Source organism: Parambassis ranga, chromosome 14, assembly GCF_900634625.1.
Source record: "Parambassis ranga chromosome 14, fParRan2.1, whole genome shotgun sequence".
Classification (NCBI taxonomy): domain Eukaryota; kingdom Metazoa; phylum Chordata; class Actinopteri; family Ambassidae; genus Parambassis; species Parambassis ranga.
The window spans coordinates 9,009,418-9,026,317 of record NC_041034.1 but is presented as its reverse complement, the minus strand read 5'-3'; the positions used below and the strand labels follow the sequence as shown (position 1 = coordinate 9,026,317).

General features: G+C 40.2%; 2 protein-coding genes across 7 annotated transcripts in view; one reads left to right on the top strand and one right to left on the bottom strand.

The window, feature by feature from the left end:
- Positions 1-1,092: 1,092 nt before the first annotated feature.
- On the bottom strand, positions 1,093-5,518 carry smyd4 (SET and MYND domain containing 4). Of its 2 annotated transcripts, XM_028421322.1 has the most exons (10): positions 5,340-5,518; positions 5,032-5,176; positions 4,814-4,903; positions 3,735-4,701; positions 3,173-3,442; positions 2,896-3,092; positions 2,660-2,807; positions 2,450-2,566; positions 1,915-2,038; positions 1,093-1,697 (listed from the first exon to the last, which is right to left on the bottom strand). In XM_028421322.1, the coding sequence occupies exons 1-10, from the start codon at positions 5,474-5,476 to the stop codon at positions 1,568-1,570; spliced, it is 2,325 nt and encodes a 774-aa protein (XP_028277123.1). In that variant the 5' UTR covers positions 5,477-5,518; the 3' UTR covers positions 1,093-1,567. The 2 variants fall into 2 exon arrangements, with proteins under 2 accessions (XP_028277123.1, XP_028277122.1); XM_028421321.1 differs by having other exon boundaries at positions 2,450-2,807.
- Positions 5,519-5,876: 358 nt separating this feature from the next.
- LOC114446655 (replication protein A 70 kDa DNA-binding subunit-like) overlaps positions 5,877-16,900 on the top strand; it is a 32,362-nt gene continuing 21,338 nt past the window's right edge. The window contains exons 1-10 of one of the 5 annotated variants that reach the window (XM_028422343.1): positions 5,877-5,994; positions 6,381-6,428; positions 6,716-6,794; positions 6,956-7,064; positions 7,159-7,250; positions 7,336-7,419; positions 12,434-12,482; positions 12,513-12,647; positions 14,656-14,758; positions 14,855-14,923. In XM_028422343.1, coding sequence (XP_028278144.1) covers positions 5,962-5,994; positions 6,381-6,428; positions 6,716-6,794; positions 6,956-7,064; positions 7,159-7,250; positions 7,336-7,419; positions 12,434-12,482; positions 12,513-12,647; positions 14,656-14,758; positions 14,855-14,923 — 801 coding nt within the window. In that variant the 5' untranslated portion in view covers positions 5,877-5,961. Of the gene's footprint in view, positions 5,995-6,380; positions 6,429-6,715; positions 6,795-6,955; positions 7,065-7,158; positions 7,251-7,335; positions 7,420-12,412; positions 12,648-14,655; positions 14,759-14,854; positions 14,924-16,900 lie in introns of all 5 variants that reach the window. The other 4 variants (XM_028422342.1, XM_028422341.1, XM_028422340.1 and 1 more) reach the window with 4 other exon arrangements.

The following is a 16,900-nucleotide window of genomic DNA, read 5'->3' as shown; positions in this document are numbered from 1 at the left end:
CCGAGCTCTCCACCAGTGGAAATGGCCTCAAATGGCATTGGGCAGTCAAATAAGGAATCTGTGATCTGATACTGAAACAGCAGGGAGACTGTCTGCCGTCTTATTCATGGGCTCTGTTTCTCATTCTCTTCTTTTCCCTCCTCACCTCTCAATATTTGGTTTTGCTCATGTGATTCCTTTTTAACATGAGCTTATATTTCTCCTTCAGCTCTCCATATATAGAAGCACACATTGCTTAGCTTACAAGAAGAAAACAAACAGAAATAACTTAGAAGACATAGAATAAGTAGAGGTTTAGCATTAGGAGTGCAAACACAAACTACAAGAACCAAAGCTAAATATACATTTTGATGTAGAAGATAAGAAAATGTGCCTCTGTTTTAACAGATGGAAACCTTGAGCAGGACCCAGCTCATAAGGGGAACCCTCTTACTGATAGCCGGCCGGTGAAAGGAGAAGAAGAGGTAGACGGGACAGAGAGGATGAGAGAGAGAGAGAGAGAGAGAGAGCAAGAGAGGACCAAACATGCAGCAAACATCATTCATTAGAACAAACATGCATATATTATAACAAAAAAATGAGCCGGACAATATTTGCACTAGACGTGTGAAAATGAACAATACTCTGCATCCTTGGAGAAAATGATAGATGATAACAATCATAGTTGCACCCCTGATCTCAGTAAAACTTCATTAATCATCCTTGCATGCATTCTCATTGCTGCTTTAAGTTTAGTTTCCGCTCTTTATGAATGACTTATTTGCTCCTGTAACAACCTTGCCACCGCAGTAATCTGCAGCCGTGGTAAACTGCACCAGCTGAGTCTTTTCTCCTTGACCTTGATTTGTACACGTACATCCAGGGATTGGCTCCCCTCCAGATACTGATGATGCATAAACTGGCAGACGCCTGGAGACTTCCTGCTGTGATCAAGATTTTATTGTCCCCACGGCAGAGACATATTGTTTTGAATGTGGAACGCCAATGTTTCATCCATCTACACCACATACACACCTGGTTATTAATTAAAGGAACACAGCATAAGTGATTTATAAAGACTTAACTTGGAGGTCTTGCAGGACATGTGGGGTATACTGTAGGTTCAAGAGTAAAAGCTACAATCCTTCCCTTCATTCAAGTATGAAATTGAATTAGTCAGTGGATAACTGCTGCCATCTAAAGGTCAGACAGACACATGTATGCACCACAGTAGCTGAGGATATTTTATAGATTTACAAACACTCTACAATCATTTTGTTGTCTTGTTGAGTTTGGACAAACACACACAATCATGGAAAACACACTTTTACTCTTGTTTCATTTAGAGAATACATGTAACCTGGAAGCACCTGCTGGATAAGCTGTTTCACCCTGCAGGAGTACCACTGGGGCATGAAATTGAAATTATTGATGGATACATTTTGACACAGAGAGGTCAGAGAGGCCATGATGTACTGCATCCATAGCTGTGGCCATTTGTGTGTGACTGTATATACAGAAACACAAAACAAAGACAGTCATCAATCAGAAAAAAAAACTCTCAGGTTTTTGTTCCCTCTTTGTTTATTCAGGACTGCCCTCGTAGACACTGTTCCATGGCTTTCAGCTCCTGTAATTCATGGCAGTGAGGACCACAGTGAAGGCAGAGGAGTCGTCTGACCTTGGGGATGACAGAGAGAGCTGGGCCTCTGGCACCTCTGGGAAAAGACACAAATCTGTTATTTCTACTGATAGTGTCAATGAAATAGAAATGTAGAGACTGCAGAGTTTTTTAATGAGATTTAATTTACTAATCTTAGATGTCCCAAGATTAGGCATCTGCAGCGTGACTACAGATATAACATCAGTCTTGTAAAAAAAAAAAAAAAAAGCATGACTTGAAAGGATTTCTTGCTGTCTGTGTGACTTACTCACCCATTGAAGTGTAACTGAGCTAATTTGAAGAGCTGTCGACCCAGTTCAATGCTGTCTTCTCCATACTGGGCGCCAATAGCTGCAGCACTTTGCTCCAGATGGGATGCTGCATTATTCCAGTCACCTAAAGGAAGCATTAAAAAAGAAAACTGCATAATCTTAACTGCCAACCATTTCAGTCAGGCCCATTGACCATAATGATTTGTAAGACTCCTCAGGGTATCTGAAAATTCAGCTAATATAAAGGTTTCCTTGCTTTAGCTACTTTTAGTACAGTACATTCAGTACTGAATTATCACAACAATATGTGGCCAATCATTACTGCCTTGCTCAGCAGCTGTTAGCGCTGCCACATTTTTTGCAAGGAAAGATAACAATTGTTCCTAATTAAAGTCTGTACAATGGTGACACTGAGCCTCTTCTGGGTGTTAGACAAACACAATATAACAGCTCTTCCCCACCATATGCAACAGTAGCAGTGTATGAAACACACAGCCTATATGCAGACATACATAGAAGCTGCTGTTATCCTCACCCATGGTAGCATATGCTCTGGCTGTGGCATCTGCCAGCTCCCCCTGTAACGGGTGTGTCTCTTCAAGAATTAGTCCCGACTCACTCCGAGTCCTTTCCAACAGTCTCAGAGCTTCACCTGAAGGAGGGCAGAGCAGAAAAATAACATGGTGATGGTATTTATATGTTACTATATTTACATACTGTATCAGCATTAGAGTCTCCCAGTCACCTGGCCTGTCTCTCTCCATGAGTCCATGAGCCGTCTCCAGGTTGACTCTCATCTCCTGCAGCCTGCGGCTCACATCAGATGGAGACATACGATGACCACAGGATGATCGTGAGCATAGAAACATTGGTTCTCCGTTCTCAGTACTTTTCTTAAAAGATATTCAAAACATCATAGATCATTATCATAGGACAGCAGTAAGGTCAATGTCATATGGTAAAAAAGTAATTATCTTTTACTTTAAGAGATCCTTTGCACTTAAAACAGAGGAGTCCAGACTTATGTGGACTGCCTCTGGTGCCTGAGCATTGCTGTCTGCCCTCTTTAACCTCTTCTTGCTGCTGCTGGCTGCAGGCCTCACACTGACACAGGAAATGGTACTGTTCATATAGGAGATGCTGGCGCTCTTTGGTCACCATCCTACTGCTGTGAGGACCTGAGTGGAAGATGTGAACACTGTTGTTTGCAAGTTAAAAGTAGATATGTTATAGAAGGCCTTTAATGCCCCTAACCTACCATAGCAGTGTAGGATCTCCTGTCCAGGGCCGATAACTTTGTTTGCCCTGACTGTCACAATAACAGCCCCTGGTCCATGGTCCTTGTTTCTGTGCTCATCTTTACTTCCACAGATGTGTGCAGACAGGTCTGAAGGCTTAGCTGTAGACCCAGTGCTGAATGCCAGACTGGTGTTAGGACAGCAGGAGTGATTGAGTAGACTGAGAGTCGGGAATATTGCTGTGGCAATGCGAATTTCACAGCTGGACTGCACTGGTAGGTTTGCTGTCCCTGTGAGATGCAAAAAAAAAAAAAAAATAATAAAAAAAAATATATATATATATATATACTGTATGTGTGTGTGTCATAGTGCAACAAACACAGCCGAATATGCAATTATTAAAAGGCACATCTTCTTTGTTGGTTTGCACTACAGAAGTTCAATTACTGTGGCGAAAAAGTCATTTTAGGCTCAAAAATTATAGGCTAAACAGATCAAACAGGGGAGCAAAATGTTTTGTTTCTGACAAAATAAGACCAGACTTAAGTTCATACTTAATTATAAGTTGTGCATAAGAGTTACCTGTATCCTGCATTGTGATGACTGCCTGGGCGTTACACTTTAACTGCAGGACGTGCCTCAGAACTGCACTTCCCATCAGCAACTGCTCTGACTTCCAATCTGTGGTACATGGTACATGTTCTGCTGACTGGCTGATTGCCGCTGTGGGACTACTTAGATTCCAAGATATAGGTGGAGGTCCTGCTTGGCTGAGCTTCAAGTAAAGTGTTGCTATGGTAACTGCACACAGAAAACGCAGGTGAGGAGATTGCCGATTTATGTGATGCAGTAAATGAAACACTCTCAGGTAAGAGTCACTATTAAGACAGCTTGGTGCAGACATCTTCTGCTCATCTCCGATTTGCTCCCTGGCTTTTTGGACATTTTTCATCCCAGCCTTTAGTGTAACCCTCAGTGCGAGTTGTGACATCACACCCATCACCATCAGATCTGCTGCCAATGGACACTCCCAGCGGTGATGTTCTTCCCAGGCTTCCTGCTGACAACTGGTTGAACAGTACCGGCTGTAACTGCAGCCCTCACACGGCACAGGACTCAGCGTTTCAGTCAAACAGAAATGACAGCGCCTGTGCTCTGTCCCAAACAACACCTCTGTCTCTGCGTCCTGTTGTCCCCCTTTCCCTTTCACCTCCTCCATCCCTGGTATGAGGACACAGCTGTACGGCCTGTCTATAAGAATCACCTCTCCAGCTGCTATTGTCTCTACAGCCACCAGGTGTCGCCCTTTCTCCACATTGTAGCCAACATTTGTTTGAGGGCAAATTCCGAATGTGTCAGGGCCTAAAGGTGATGCTGGTACCCTGTCTGAACCTTTTGGATTCACTGAAGCAGGATTGTGATCATCCTCGTTTGCTTTCTCCTGCGCTGACAGGTAGTTGACACAGAGTGCGCGGCGGTCGTGTAGTTTGTGTTGCAGATGTGAGGGATAGCCATTCTTCAGGGCATTGTCAATGTCATTAAGGCATTCCTGAAGTAAAGAGAAAAACGCGCATGAGCCGCAGCATTGACACAAAGATCATGATGCAAATCTGTTGCAAAACATCTACAAGACCTATTTTCAGACTGTTTCAGTTCTATACCTTGTAGTTGTGCAGATGGTAAAGCGCAGCAGAGCGGTTGGCATAGCACAGAGACAGCTGCTCTGAACTTTGAGGTGCAAAGCAAACGCCCTGTCACAGAGACACAAAGTGCAGAGAATAATAGTTTATGTTTATAAAACCTTTAAATATTTGTATTGCATCATATCCTTTATTAAGTGAAGCATCTATACTTCCTGGTTCAAACACCTTCCCTTTACCTGTGAATAATGCAAAGCAGCTTCTGTGTAGTTTCTAGTCTTAAAGCTGGAGTTTCCCCTCTCCCTGCATTGGGCTGCTTGCTCTGCATCCTTCTGCACTGAGTATCCTGCAGACATTGACTGCAAAAAGTCCAGATCATCTTGACTGGAAGAAAAAGAAGAGAAGCCACTGAATACTGACACGAGAAATAACTAAGCCAGAGCCTTGTTCAAACTTTGTTTACAGTAAATAAACTGTTGTATCAGGTTTTATAGCCCAGGCGGTTTGGATCCACTAGTACTACAGTAGTTAGCTAGCTGCTACTCACGTTGTCAGACTTAAAGCACATTGAAAAACATCATCTATTTCAAGCAGAGATGTAAATGTTTCCTTTAGCTCGGGGTACAGCCTGGTCCATTTCTGCGCCACATGATCTTGCCACTGCAGACACGGAAGATCCATCATGAAGTCTAACCGAACCGAACAGCGCTGTTTGCCTTCAAAGTACCGTGGATCGAAAGAACGTTTCCTGCTATGAGTTTCAAAATAAAACCTATACTGTATGGAAACGTTCCTCAACCCTAGGCCTGAAGTCTGATCTGACAAACTGGAATGACTCAAAAATATGTTATGACACTTACATCTAATCGCTGTCAAATAACGCAGTAGAATATTGTTGTAACGGAGTGGAGGGTAATAGTAGTATAAATGCAAAATCTCAAGTTATAAACCTCAAGTACGTAGAATTAATTTCTACATCTGGCTGTCGCCAAAGTTGCATCTTTTATTGTGAAGGCATAAAAAACGTATCACATCCGGTGTAACTTTTCGCGCTTGTCTGGGAAGTCTCGTTTGTCTCGAGTCTCTCGCGATAACATGCACACTGTTTTTAGCTTTATAGAAGGATAGCTAAAATCTGCAGGCTTTGAGAATAACTTCAGACAGGAGACATGAGTGTAACTCTCACACAGGGGGCAGTTGAAGTAAGTATGAACATTAATGTAACTGAACCCATGTTTTTTCCCCTCATAAGGGCCTACCATTTGGCAATATAGCGCTACATTAGTGGAATGTGCTAGCATTGTGAGCTAATAAGATTTGTTAGTTGCATGAACATTGATATCAAACGTCAGAAGCGTACATTTTACTGTGTTAATCGGGGTCCAGCCCAGTTATCTTGTGTTTTAAACAGCAATGCCTCCCTCTACTACGTACTAATGCGTACCTACAGGGGTTGTGCAAACTAAATGACACTTCATTAATGTGATTAGACTTTAGCATGTACTAGCATCATTGGTAATGTAGTGGGACAGGATGAGGTCAGGGAACATGTACTAACAGGTTCACGTGTGTTGTTGTTGTTGTGTAGGCCCTGTTTAAAGGCATAGAGGTCAACAATCCAGTATTGCAGCTCCTGGTAAGTCAATGAACAGCTCTTTTACAGCTTCTTACTTTTAAAATTATGAAGTTAATATTTTTGACTACTGAAACTATTTCATTCTGCTTTTATAATTTATGATTTTGATTAATTACCTTGTTGTAATAATGTTATTTGCGTTTTGTACCAAATTACATTCAAAAAATAATTTCAGAACGAAACTACAATGAATTTAATTTACTCTGCTTAAAACCTCTCATTGAACTGCCAACCATGCAGTGGTAAAGAGGGTAATATTGTTTTACACTTTGCTTTGTGCCTTTCAGAACATCCGTCCAATCATTAGTCAATCAGGCCCACCTAGGTTCCGGCTTATGATGAGTGATGGTCTGCACTCTTTGAGTTGTGAGTAGTTTGACTGTGGTTTAATCGAAGACAGTACTGATACTGCACTGACTTCTGACCCATCTGTAAATCAACATTTATATCAGTTCATCAGTTATATCAATATTTCCCTCTGTAAATGTTTGTTTGACATGACCGTGTCTATATTTTGTTACGTGTAGCACTCCTTCTGGCCACCCAGTTGAACCATTTGCCAGAAGAAAACCTTCTGGTGCCACATTGCGTGTGTGTGTTGAAGAAGACCGCCACCAACACAATGACAGATGGCCGGTTTGTTTACCGTCTTCCTCATCATTCTTTCTGTCTCTTTGCCTTTGCTTGCTTTAATCCCATTTGGGCTCACATTTACTTTTCTGCGTTCCAGGAGGGTAGTGATTGTGATAGACATGGAGATATTGCAGTCGGCTGACGAGACTGGAGGAAAGATTGGAAATCCCACTCCATATAATGCAGATGGTATGGCTTCTAATATGTGCATAGATGAAGAACTGCAATAAAAACAGCTTCTGCAGGTCCCTCATGGTGTTTGTTTAACTGGCAGGTAAGACGTCGTCTCCACAGAAGGTGTCATCAAGCAGCTCTGAACCCTCATCCAGTCCGTCTGCTGCAGCACCTGGAACCTCCAGTGAGTGTCATGTCAGAGACTTTATAAGATTCTATATATATGCATTCAAGTCATTTCAAATAAGTTCTGGGCAGTGTGACACTCCTAGCAGGTGTTTTGGTCTAAAATTGCTACATTACAATAAAAATGTTTTTGTTTTTTATTAATTTTGGCGCATGCTGTAGGCACCTCAACACCTCAAGAATGATATTTCATGTTAGAAGAGTTAGCCTTGAGACTTGAGCCTTGTCACCTCGCATTTACCCTTTACAGTGGTCATGCCCAACCTGTGATTTACAAAACTCTTTTCTGTAAACTGTATATACACTCAAGGACATTTGTAAGTGTTTATATACTTGGCAACTATTGCTATTCCACGTGCAAGTGATCGGCAGGAAGCTGACATACATTATACACTGCATAGGCACAGATCTAGCATTCTAGGTATTTTGTTTTTCTGTTTTTCTCACCTATTTAAATATTTAGCATTTGTATTCTTTAGCAGTTGCATTAGACTTAGCTCAACATAATGTCAAGTGGAATTTATTTACCTGTAAATGCTGTCATACAGAAGGAACTCTTGAGATGTAGTTCATATAAACTATATAGTTCTGTTCATTAGTAACAAGGGAGTGGGAAATGAATGAGGATATTTTTTTAACAAATAAGTTAATTTTGAATATTTTTGCACATCCAAATCTTGCCAAAAGAGGGAGCCATGTACCCTTTGAGTAAAACATTAGTTGCAGTCCTCCGACTGTTTCTCTAAGTGGTTGTTCTGCAGCTATAATTTAGGGCCAAATTAGGCTTTTGTAGTTCCTTTTCTCATTTACTGAACTGAACAGTTCAGTAAACCAAAAGGTAAATTCTGGTTTTCTGTCATCTGATATTCATGGACTCTTAGTGTTCAGAGGCTGCTGTGTGATTGCAGGTTAATATTTTGAAGAACGAGGATCATGTGGCACAATGTGGTTTCCAACTAGTTTAAAGTAGCCACAGGAAATGCTAAAAGGATGGAGCCCTGTCATTCCTTCGGGATAAGTTAATCACACTGGGTTCTTGAATCATATTTACAGCTCAGCTTCAGAGCAGGAGACTATCCTGTTGTCCAGTGGCCATTGTAGGAGTCCATAACTCACTTTTATCACCAAACAGATTTTTCTAACAGAGCAGGACCTCCAAATGATGGTTGGTTTCCTACCACAGTGGCTTGTGTCATGTATTATGCCTAAAGTAGCCTGTGTTTTATTAGCTCCTCTTTTATTAGTGAAGCCTTTGATACACTCAGTTGTTTTATACCACCAACTGCTGCACAGCATTGACATTGATTTTGTTATGTGGCAGAAACATACCCGATAGTCCTCCTCAGTGGAGGATGTAGGCATGTGGGTGGATAATGAGTGCTTGGTATATTGTGTGTTTATGCATGTGTAGGTGTGTGTCTGTGTGTGCATTGTGACTGAGGCAGCTTGTGTGGGCCGATGGCTCCTCCAGTTCATGGCTTTATGAATATTTTGTTGTGGACTGAATCCCCTTGGAGCGATGCACAGACGGAGGCAGGGTGAGCGAGAAAGTCAACTAATTTGACTCAGCAAAGATGCGGCTCTGCATTAAGTAGTTCATCAGACTCCTTCCTCGTTACATCCTTTGATCCATGTTACCTCAGAGATCCCAGCAGATACAGAAAACCTGCTGCTCTGTTTAATTGTTCTGCTGATGAAATGGTCCTGCTTTCCTCTTTAGAGCCAGAAACAAGCCTCATGCATAAAATCTCAAAGTGGTTTCTACTGCTGGCTTAGTGTTTGATTACTTTCCAATATTTTTGTAAATTGCATTTTCACTAAGTCGATAAATTTGTGTGCTTTAACAAGATTGCTAAATGCCACAAATCAAGTGTTTCCAATGAGCTGTGGACGATGTAATGACTAGGGAGGCTGCAGTTTTTATTGGACGATCTGAGTTCAAACATCTGTGAAGACTTCACAGTCCTCGAGCTGTACACTGAGTCCCAGGGTTCTTCCATTTGGCTAACTTGGCTCATTGCCTCTCAGGAAGAGATACAAAAAAAATCAGGAAATGTATTAAGCAAAAAGGACATCCTCGCTTATTTTTGTGCCAATTGTTGAGACGTGATCCATAAAGTTTAGGAATAATTAAATGTACGCCTGCTGCTCCAGTGCTGTTATGTTTTCCTACATCAGCGTATGATGGAAATAAATGAGTGGACTTGATGAGTGGGTTTGTATAAAATGGAACAGACAAGAGGGAGCGGTAAAATTAAAAGCATTTGTTTATAAAAAGGCAGCAGGTACACTTAGTCTGCCATGTTGGGCTCAGACAGTATAAGAGGTGGTTAATAAGTGGGTGCCTAACCTATTTTTTTTGTCTACTCCTACACACTATAACAGTTGTGTGGTATACTGATGTGTTCTATGTAGAAATCAGCTTCTTGAACTCCAGCAGCAATGACATCTTTATCTCTGTCAAAATGGCAACCACTTATTTTATTCTGCCTCCATCTGTTCATTGTCCTCTTCAGCTGAGACTACAGTAGAGGAGACAGCATGATGTTAATCATTTTCTCAGACAGTGTGTTGATGCTAGGGTTAAACAGAACTTGTACATATGAGAGCTGTATGACTCATCTTTGACTACCTAAGGCCAGAACCTTATCAATCATTTCCAGAAACCACATAAAAAACCAACAGTGCATATGTTTAGAATGTTTTTTTTCTCAGATACAGATCCTCAAAGAAACTGGTGATAATGAATTAAAATCACAGGCCAGAGGAGCAAGGACATTAGGAAGCATTCTTTGATTGGTTAAATGAACAGCAAAACCTCCCACCTCCTCTTCAGACAAAGCTTGAGAGTGGGAGGATGTGATCAGAAAATGTCCTTTTAGAAGGAATTATTTTTAGCATCAAATCCTGTTTGAGCATCTATAGAAAGCTCTGTCAGTCAAAATTGACAGCATACTCTCAGTCACAAAAAACAGCAGTGTCTGAGTCACAGTATTAATATTCTGAAAAAACAAAAACTTGCCTTTCAGTAGTAGGTGTGAAGTCAGAGGTCATGACACCATAGTCGCAGACTCGTCTGTGTTCTCAGTTAAATATTCATCAGCAGCCATCACTTGAAATCGACTACTTTCAAACTGCTACGCGGATGATATTTAAATTCCAAAAAGAGCTCCGTACTTGCTGAAGTGCAGTTAAAAAAATATTCATTATTCATCACTAACCACTCTCTGCACGTTCCCTTTGTCCTCATAACTCTTCTCCTTTTTCCCCTCACTCTCATAAACACACATAAGCTCTTTATTATTCACTTTCTCTGTTTATGCCTTCTTTCTTGTTCTATATATTTCCATCTTTCCTGGTTCCTGGGGTGAGGTCCTATCCTCACGTCAGCCACCATCTTCAACAACAGGAGCTGTCGAATACGTTATAGGCATACATATTAGACGCCTGCACTGATCCTAATCATAGAAAATGAGGGTCTTTGATAAAGCCTGATGCCCCTCTCCTTGTGCTGTGTTGTACAATCGATGCCCTCTAGCCCCACCACCACCATCACCACCACCACCACCTATCATGCCTCTTCTTTGGCTACCAGCTCCCTCTTGCTAACACTCCAAGTGCATATCGTGTGCATGAATATTGATGTTAATTACCCCTTGTCTGAAAATAGCTGTTCAATCTGTGATTTCCCCATAGATTTTTTTTTTCACCTCACACACAAACACACACACACACAGAAGCACACACACACACACACCCACAGAGGAGGGGTGTCATAGAGGTGAGTATTTGTTGTGCACTAAAACAGAAGCTTAAATCAGGGGAGTGCTCCCTGTGGAACTGACTCCTTTTATCCCTGAGAATTCTTCCATCAAAAGGCTGCTGCACAATATGGCAGATCATTTATGCCGAGGCATTACATAAAAAAATATTTTCACAACAGATTACAATTCAGCCTGAGTCATAATGATGGGGCTAATGCTACTTTATAGTGGGAGGTGAGATAGCACCTTAAGAGTCTGTGGGCCGCTCCAAACTGTTCAAATCGTATTTGTAAAGTTTTAAAAAACAAAAGGAAACAACTTTTTAATGTTTAATTATTATGTAAGATATTTAAATGTATTCTTTTTGATACAAATAATATGAACATTTTAATCCTGTTTTACAGAGGATTAGGTTATTGAGCTACTCCGAGCTTGAGTAATTACACATTAGTTTTCATCTGATATTTTCTGCCAAATTGTTTAGTGTTAAGTACATACATCTAATTAAGTTTCTGTTAAGCACCATACTCACACACAATATGATATACATATATATTAATATAACTGTACATAATCTTTATTAGTCTCCCTCCTTCATTGCTGTTGAGTAATTACCCTTCACTTTGACTCGGTTAAGTACAAAAAATGTGGTTGCCGTGCAGCACCTGTAATTAAGACTAGTATATGTGACCACAAGGCTGATATTCTGATAACTAATCCTAATTCTTCCCTTTTCCTATGACTGAAAGGCACAGGTCCAGTAATATATTAAATGAATAATTGATTGGCAGTCTTACTCTGAAAAGAAAAAAACCTTTTAATAATTGGCACAAACTGATGTTAACAGGGATTTAAGTAACTCTGTGGAGATCTGTGGGTGAGCTCGACTTTCTCAGGCATTTCATAAATTGGCAAAGGCTCACATGATCAGATAATACTACTACCATTAATGTTTTATAACTATAGCTGAAATATTTTTGTCTGGGTGTTTTAGCATTAGGGAAATTTTTAATTGCCTAATGCTAAACTCTAAGGTCCTGTCAGGATGCTACTTTTACTTTTACTGAAGGCGATCAATAACTAATCACTGTTAACAAAATTGGAAGGATAATGTCCGAAACAGCAAACGTCCAGCATTTTTTTGTGTTAGTTAATGAATTGCTTATCTCTAAATACTACTAAGTTACCCTCTCGGTTTTTGATGAACTGTCTCATATTGTCACTCAGCAGCCTTTTCTCCTGCCCGAGGCCATGGAAGAGGGTTTACAAAAGAAGCACCCATGAAGACTTCACCCGTGAAGACTCCACCCATGAAGGCTTCGCCCTCGAAGTTTTCGCCCTCGAAGTTTTCGCCCTCGAAGTTTTCGCCCTCGAAGTTTTCGCCCTCAAAGGCTGCCAGTGCCTCTCCGGGTTCTTCAACAAAAGTGGTTCCTATTGCTTATCTCAACCCATATGTCAGCAAGTAAGTATCAGTGTGGAGGTCTGTGTGTGCCTAACGGTCACTCAGTTCAAAATGGAATGTCAAATAATCGCTGATTATTGCAGAGTTTATGTTTCAGATTCTGTCGAGGATCAGGATAAATTCCTGAAGCTGACTAACATGCATTACTTTACATACAGTCAATGATTCCTTCTCTGCTGCTCATTCATCAGCCAGACTATGTTCTCTCATGCTGTTAACTCTAGTTCCCTGATGGCTTACATTTCTGGGTAGCACTTTGGGGCATGTTTGAAAGCGTCTGTGTGTAGCGCATGCGTACATTATATGAACATGTGTGTGTGTGGATTTGAGCGTGCACATGTTATTCAGCCCATTTGCATGGAAATGAAATGAAATGACCGATCTTGCCTCAGACAGGGACACTGTTATGGCAGGTACTGCTGGGTCTCTATGGTCTGCTGCTGAGGTTTTGATTCTGTTATTTGGCCCAGTGGGGATTTAGCCAACCTCTTTTTTTTTTTCCTTTCCTTTCCTTCCTTCTTAGATATTCTCCTCCGGGGCTCCATTTTGCTGCTGTTTTTCCACCTCTCATTCCTTATCGTTTCATTAAGGCTTAAGTCTCTGTCTCTGACCTTAAAGTTGGCTCCAAATGACAAGAGCATTTACTTTATAATAAGATGTAGGCGTCCAGATTGGAGTAAAGGTACCTTGTCAACTCTCTTCATGTTTGGGCACTGATAATGTAGCCCTGTTTGAAATTGCAAACTGTAAAGATAACTGTGCCTTGAGGTGTTGTAATAAACTGATGACTGTTGTAACTTTGAAGTTGGGGAGTACCTACACTGAGTAAAACAGATGACTTCAGCAGCTCTGGTTCTTCTGTGAACATTTGGATGAAATGAGGTGTGTGACACAAAGTGTTGTATTGGGTAGATCATACATAGATGTTTTGTTTGTGCGCAGTGTTGTAATATGACAGCATGACTCTCTCATCCCATTCTGCTGGTGTTAAAGCACATAGAGCAGACAGTAATTGGCTTGTGACTGCCATAAACCTTCGTCTACCAGTCTTATCCATACTGAGCAGGAAATGGGTTTCTCTATGGGCCGGCAGCTGCTCTCATGATAGGGAATTTAATTGCAGGCAAAAGTTATGGTATGAATATCCTCCATTGCACAATTATCAGTGCAGTCAAAAAAGCTCACTGCTGCATAAAGTGCCAAGCTTGGCTGGCTGTTGTTAAAAACAGAACAAGAAGCACATTTTAAATGCATCCAGGAGTTGGCAGATGTACAACAAGTTCACCGTTTGAAAAGAAAGTTGCTGGATATTTTTTTTTCTTTCCATGGAACTTTGAGAAGACTGAAAAGACACTCGTCCAATTTCTTTGGGAGTTGTTCCTTTTTGCAGTTGTGTGTCGCATATGTGACTGATGTGAGTTTAGTTGAGATGCTCATTAACAAAAAACAGAAGCTTTTTTAAGTGTCTCTGCAGCATTCTTTACTGTTTTTGCTGACCTTTAAAGTACAACATCCTACTTAAGTATTACATAACTGCTGAACACAGAACATTTTGTTTTCTTTGTAACAAAGGATATGTAATACTGTAAGTGTCCACCATACATTCGCTTAAAGTTGAGGTAAATAGTAAGGGGGATTTTTTGACATGTTTTAATTAAGGTTTTTATAAGAGCTTTTTTTCCTGGTTCAACTTGAAGCTGAAGTGTTATGATGTCCCTGCTAGGCTTAAAATAACCCCTAGCTTGTCAAGTTAATGACGTTCTCCAATGGTTGTTTTTTTTACTTTAGCCGTACTTGCGTTCATTCATGTTCTCTAACATGATTGAGAAGAGGTTGCTAGTACATTGACTCGCATGTTGTGGTACAAAGTGGTATTACATGATGAAATGGGCTAACATGCTCACTTCAGTACAAGCTTATGTAATTGTACCTCTTAAGTACTTGGATTGATCACTGTGTAATTAAGTTTTTTTTTATACAAAAACCAATGCATGTTTTGTACCCACAGATGGACTCTCAGAGCCAGAGTCAGCAACAAGTCCAATATCCGCACCTGGAGTAACTCTAAAGGGGAAGGCAAGCTCTTTTCCTTTGAGATCGTGGATGAGAGTGTGAGTACAGAAGTTAAAGCCTGAAATGTCACCATGGTAGTTTTTGTAATATTAATGTGATGAAACATTAAATTGAAATCCTCTGCTGGTCATCAGGGGGAAATTAAGATCACTGCCTTCAACAATGAAGTGGACAAGTTTTTCTCTCTAGTGGAGCAAGGCAAGGTGAGGAGATCCCACTTACCCTATGTTTGTTCACACATGAAAAGGCCTTAAAACAATCACTTCTGCATGTGTTTCTGAACAGTGCAAAGAAATGTTTCTGAATTCTTTTCAAATGTCATCTACTGATGTCATACTATTTCTTCACTAAAGCTGACTCAAAATCCATTTTGACAAAAGCAAAAGGCAAAATCTAAAGGCCATAAAAAATTCACAAACTGTTTGCAGTCTAAGCTTGAGTCAGGTATCCATTTTGTATTCACATTTCTTTTCAAAAAATGTATCCTTGGTAAAATAGTGCAGAATAAAATCTGTCTTTAGATTGCCTGTAGAACTTTTGGCCAATGAATGAGCCAGAGGCAAATATTACAGGATTTTCTTGGAAGAGACTCATTAAGGCGTTTTGTTACTGAAATACAGTGTGTGTGTGTGTGTGTGTTTGAGTCATAAAAAGATTTTTTTTGCTGGATATATGCATCTATGAAAAAGTAGCTGACTGCAGTTTATGAAAACTTTTTTTTTTTTTTAAGTGACATTTTGATGTTTTTTTGTTGTTTAAAGTGTCTGGTTATCTCCACTGTAGCAGAAATAGCTGGCAGTCTTGCTGTCTGTGTTCTTAATGGAGGATGCATATATAAAGTTTCTCTTGTGGCAATTCAGGCTCCAGTGCTTTAATAATTGATACAGAGAGGATACATTTTAAGTATTTCTATAAATTATTGAAAGCTAAATTAAATTATTTTTTATTTACTATATGCTTATATAATAATTACATCCACACATTCAAGTTTTTGGTCCTTCTGATTATTCATCTAAGCATCCTGTTATAGAAACACTAAAAATGACACAAAGTTAATATAAAGCTTCATCTGTCTTAGTTTGTCCAATTAAGGATCTTTGTTGTGGTCAATGTCCACCACAACAATCCCCTAGACACCACCTTATGTCTAAGGGATTTCATGATATCATGAGAGAAAGGGTTCAAACTTTGTAGGGATGTGCAGGTGATTTTGATCATTTGTACAGTATCTTTAGTAAAGATATAATGTCAAGTTCAAGCTGGTTTAAGGTTGAATTGTACCCGGTGTATAATGATAATAAAGATCATTCATTCATTCATATACTGCAGGAGGCTCATTTAAATTTGGCTGAAACGTAGATTTTTCTCAGAAAGAGGACAAAATGCTGTCTTCAGGCTTTTCTTTGTGTGTCAGTCTGTTTGTGTCAGTAACCACACAGTGAGAGGACAGACAAACAGTAAAGTAGAAATCATTAAAATGTTCCAAACATCTATTAAAAGACTGCAAGAAGCTACATACTGATTGACTCTTTAAATATAAGGAGACTTACTGGATGCATTAATGAGCTCTGTTTTTATTCATTGGCTCCAGGCGTAGTTGTCTCTTTTTTGTCGCCCCCAGTAATGCCAGGGTCAGGTGCTTCTTCGACTTAATCAACAAACTTTTAGTGACATTTTAACAGAAAGTATTAATTACTTATGACATGATTATAATCACCCAACTTGTGTGCATGGCTTAGTTTACACTAAACAGCTTGTTGGAGAAAACTGATGGTAAATCCATTACAAAAGTTCCTAACCACACTCTATGTACAAGAGAACTTGTCAGTCTTTACAATGACCAAACAGCCCCTCAGTGTGCATGTAAGCAGGGCCTAGAATATTAAGACACATCAATCTTTTTTGCCAGGCCAGTCTGTCTTAAAGAATCTCCTGAGGTTGCATTTGTTAGTAGGATCATCTTTCAACCAGAGGGCCCTGGTTCAAGACCTTGTGTCAGCAAGCATCTGCTTTACTGTCCCTTAGTAAGAAATGTAATGCCTACCGGCTCCATCTCCTGTTACATAACCGGCACCCTGACACAGGGCCTTAAACTTGCTTTGGGGCTGCAACTCAAACAAAATTTTACTCAGGAGTATCCTAACAGAAGTGATACAGTTTTTTTTAGGAATAATATTTAT

Excerpts from the sequence above, each read along its gene's own strand:
- smyd4 (XM_028421321.1), bottom strand. The coding sequence starts at position 5,476 with ATGATGGATCTTCCGTGTCTGCAGTGGCAAGATCATGTGGCGCAGAAA. Across the intron at positions 4,702-4,813 it reads ACCATCTGCACAACTACAAG|GAATGCCTTAATGACATTGA; the intron begins GTATAGAACTGA and ends TCTTTACTTCAG. Across the intron at positions 3,093-3,172 it reads GGAGATCCTACACTGCTATG|GTCCTCACAGCAGTAGGATG; the intron begins GTAGGTTAGGGG and ends TCTTCCACTCAG.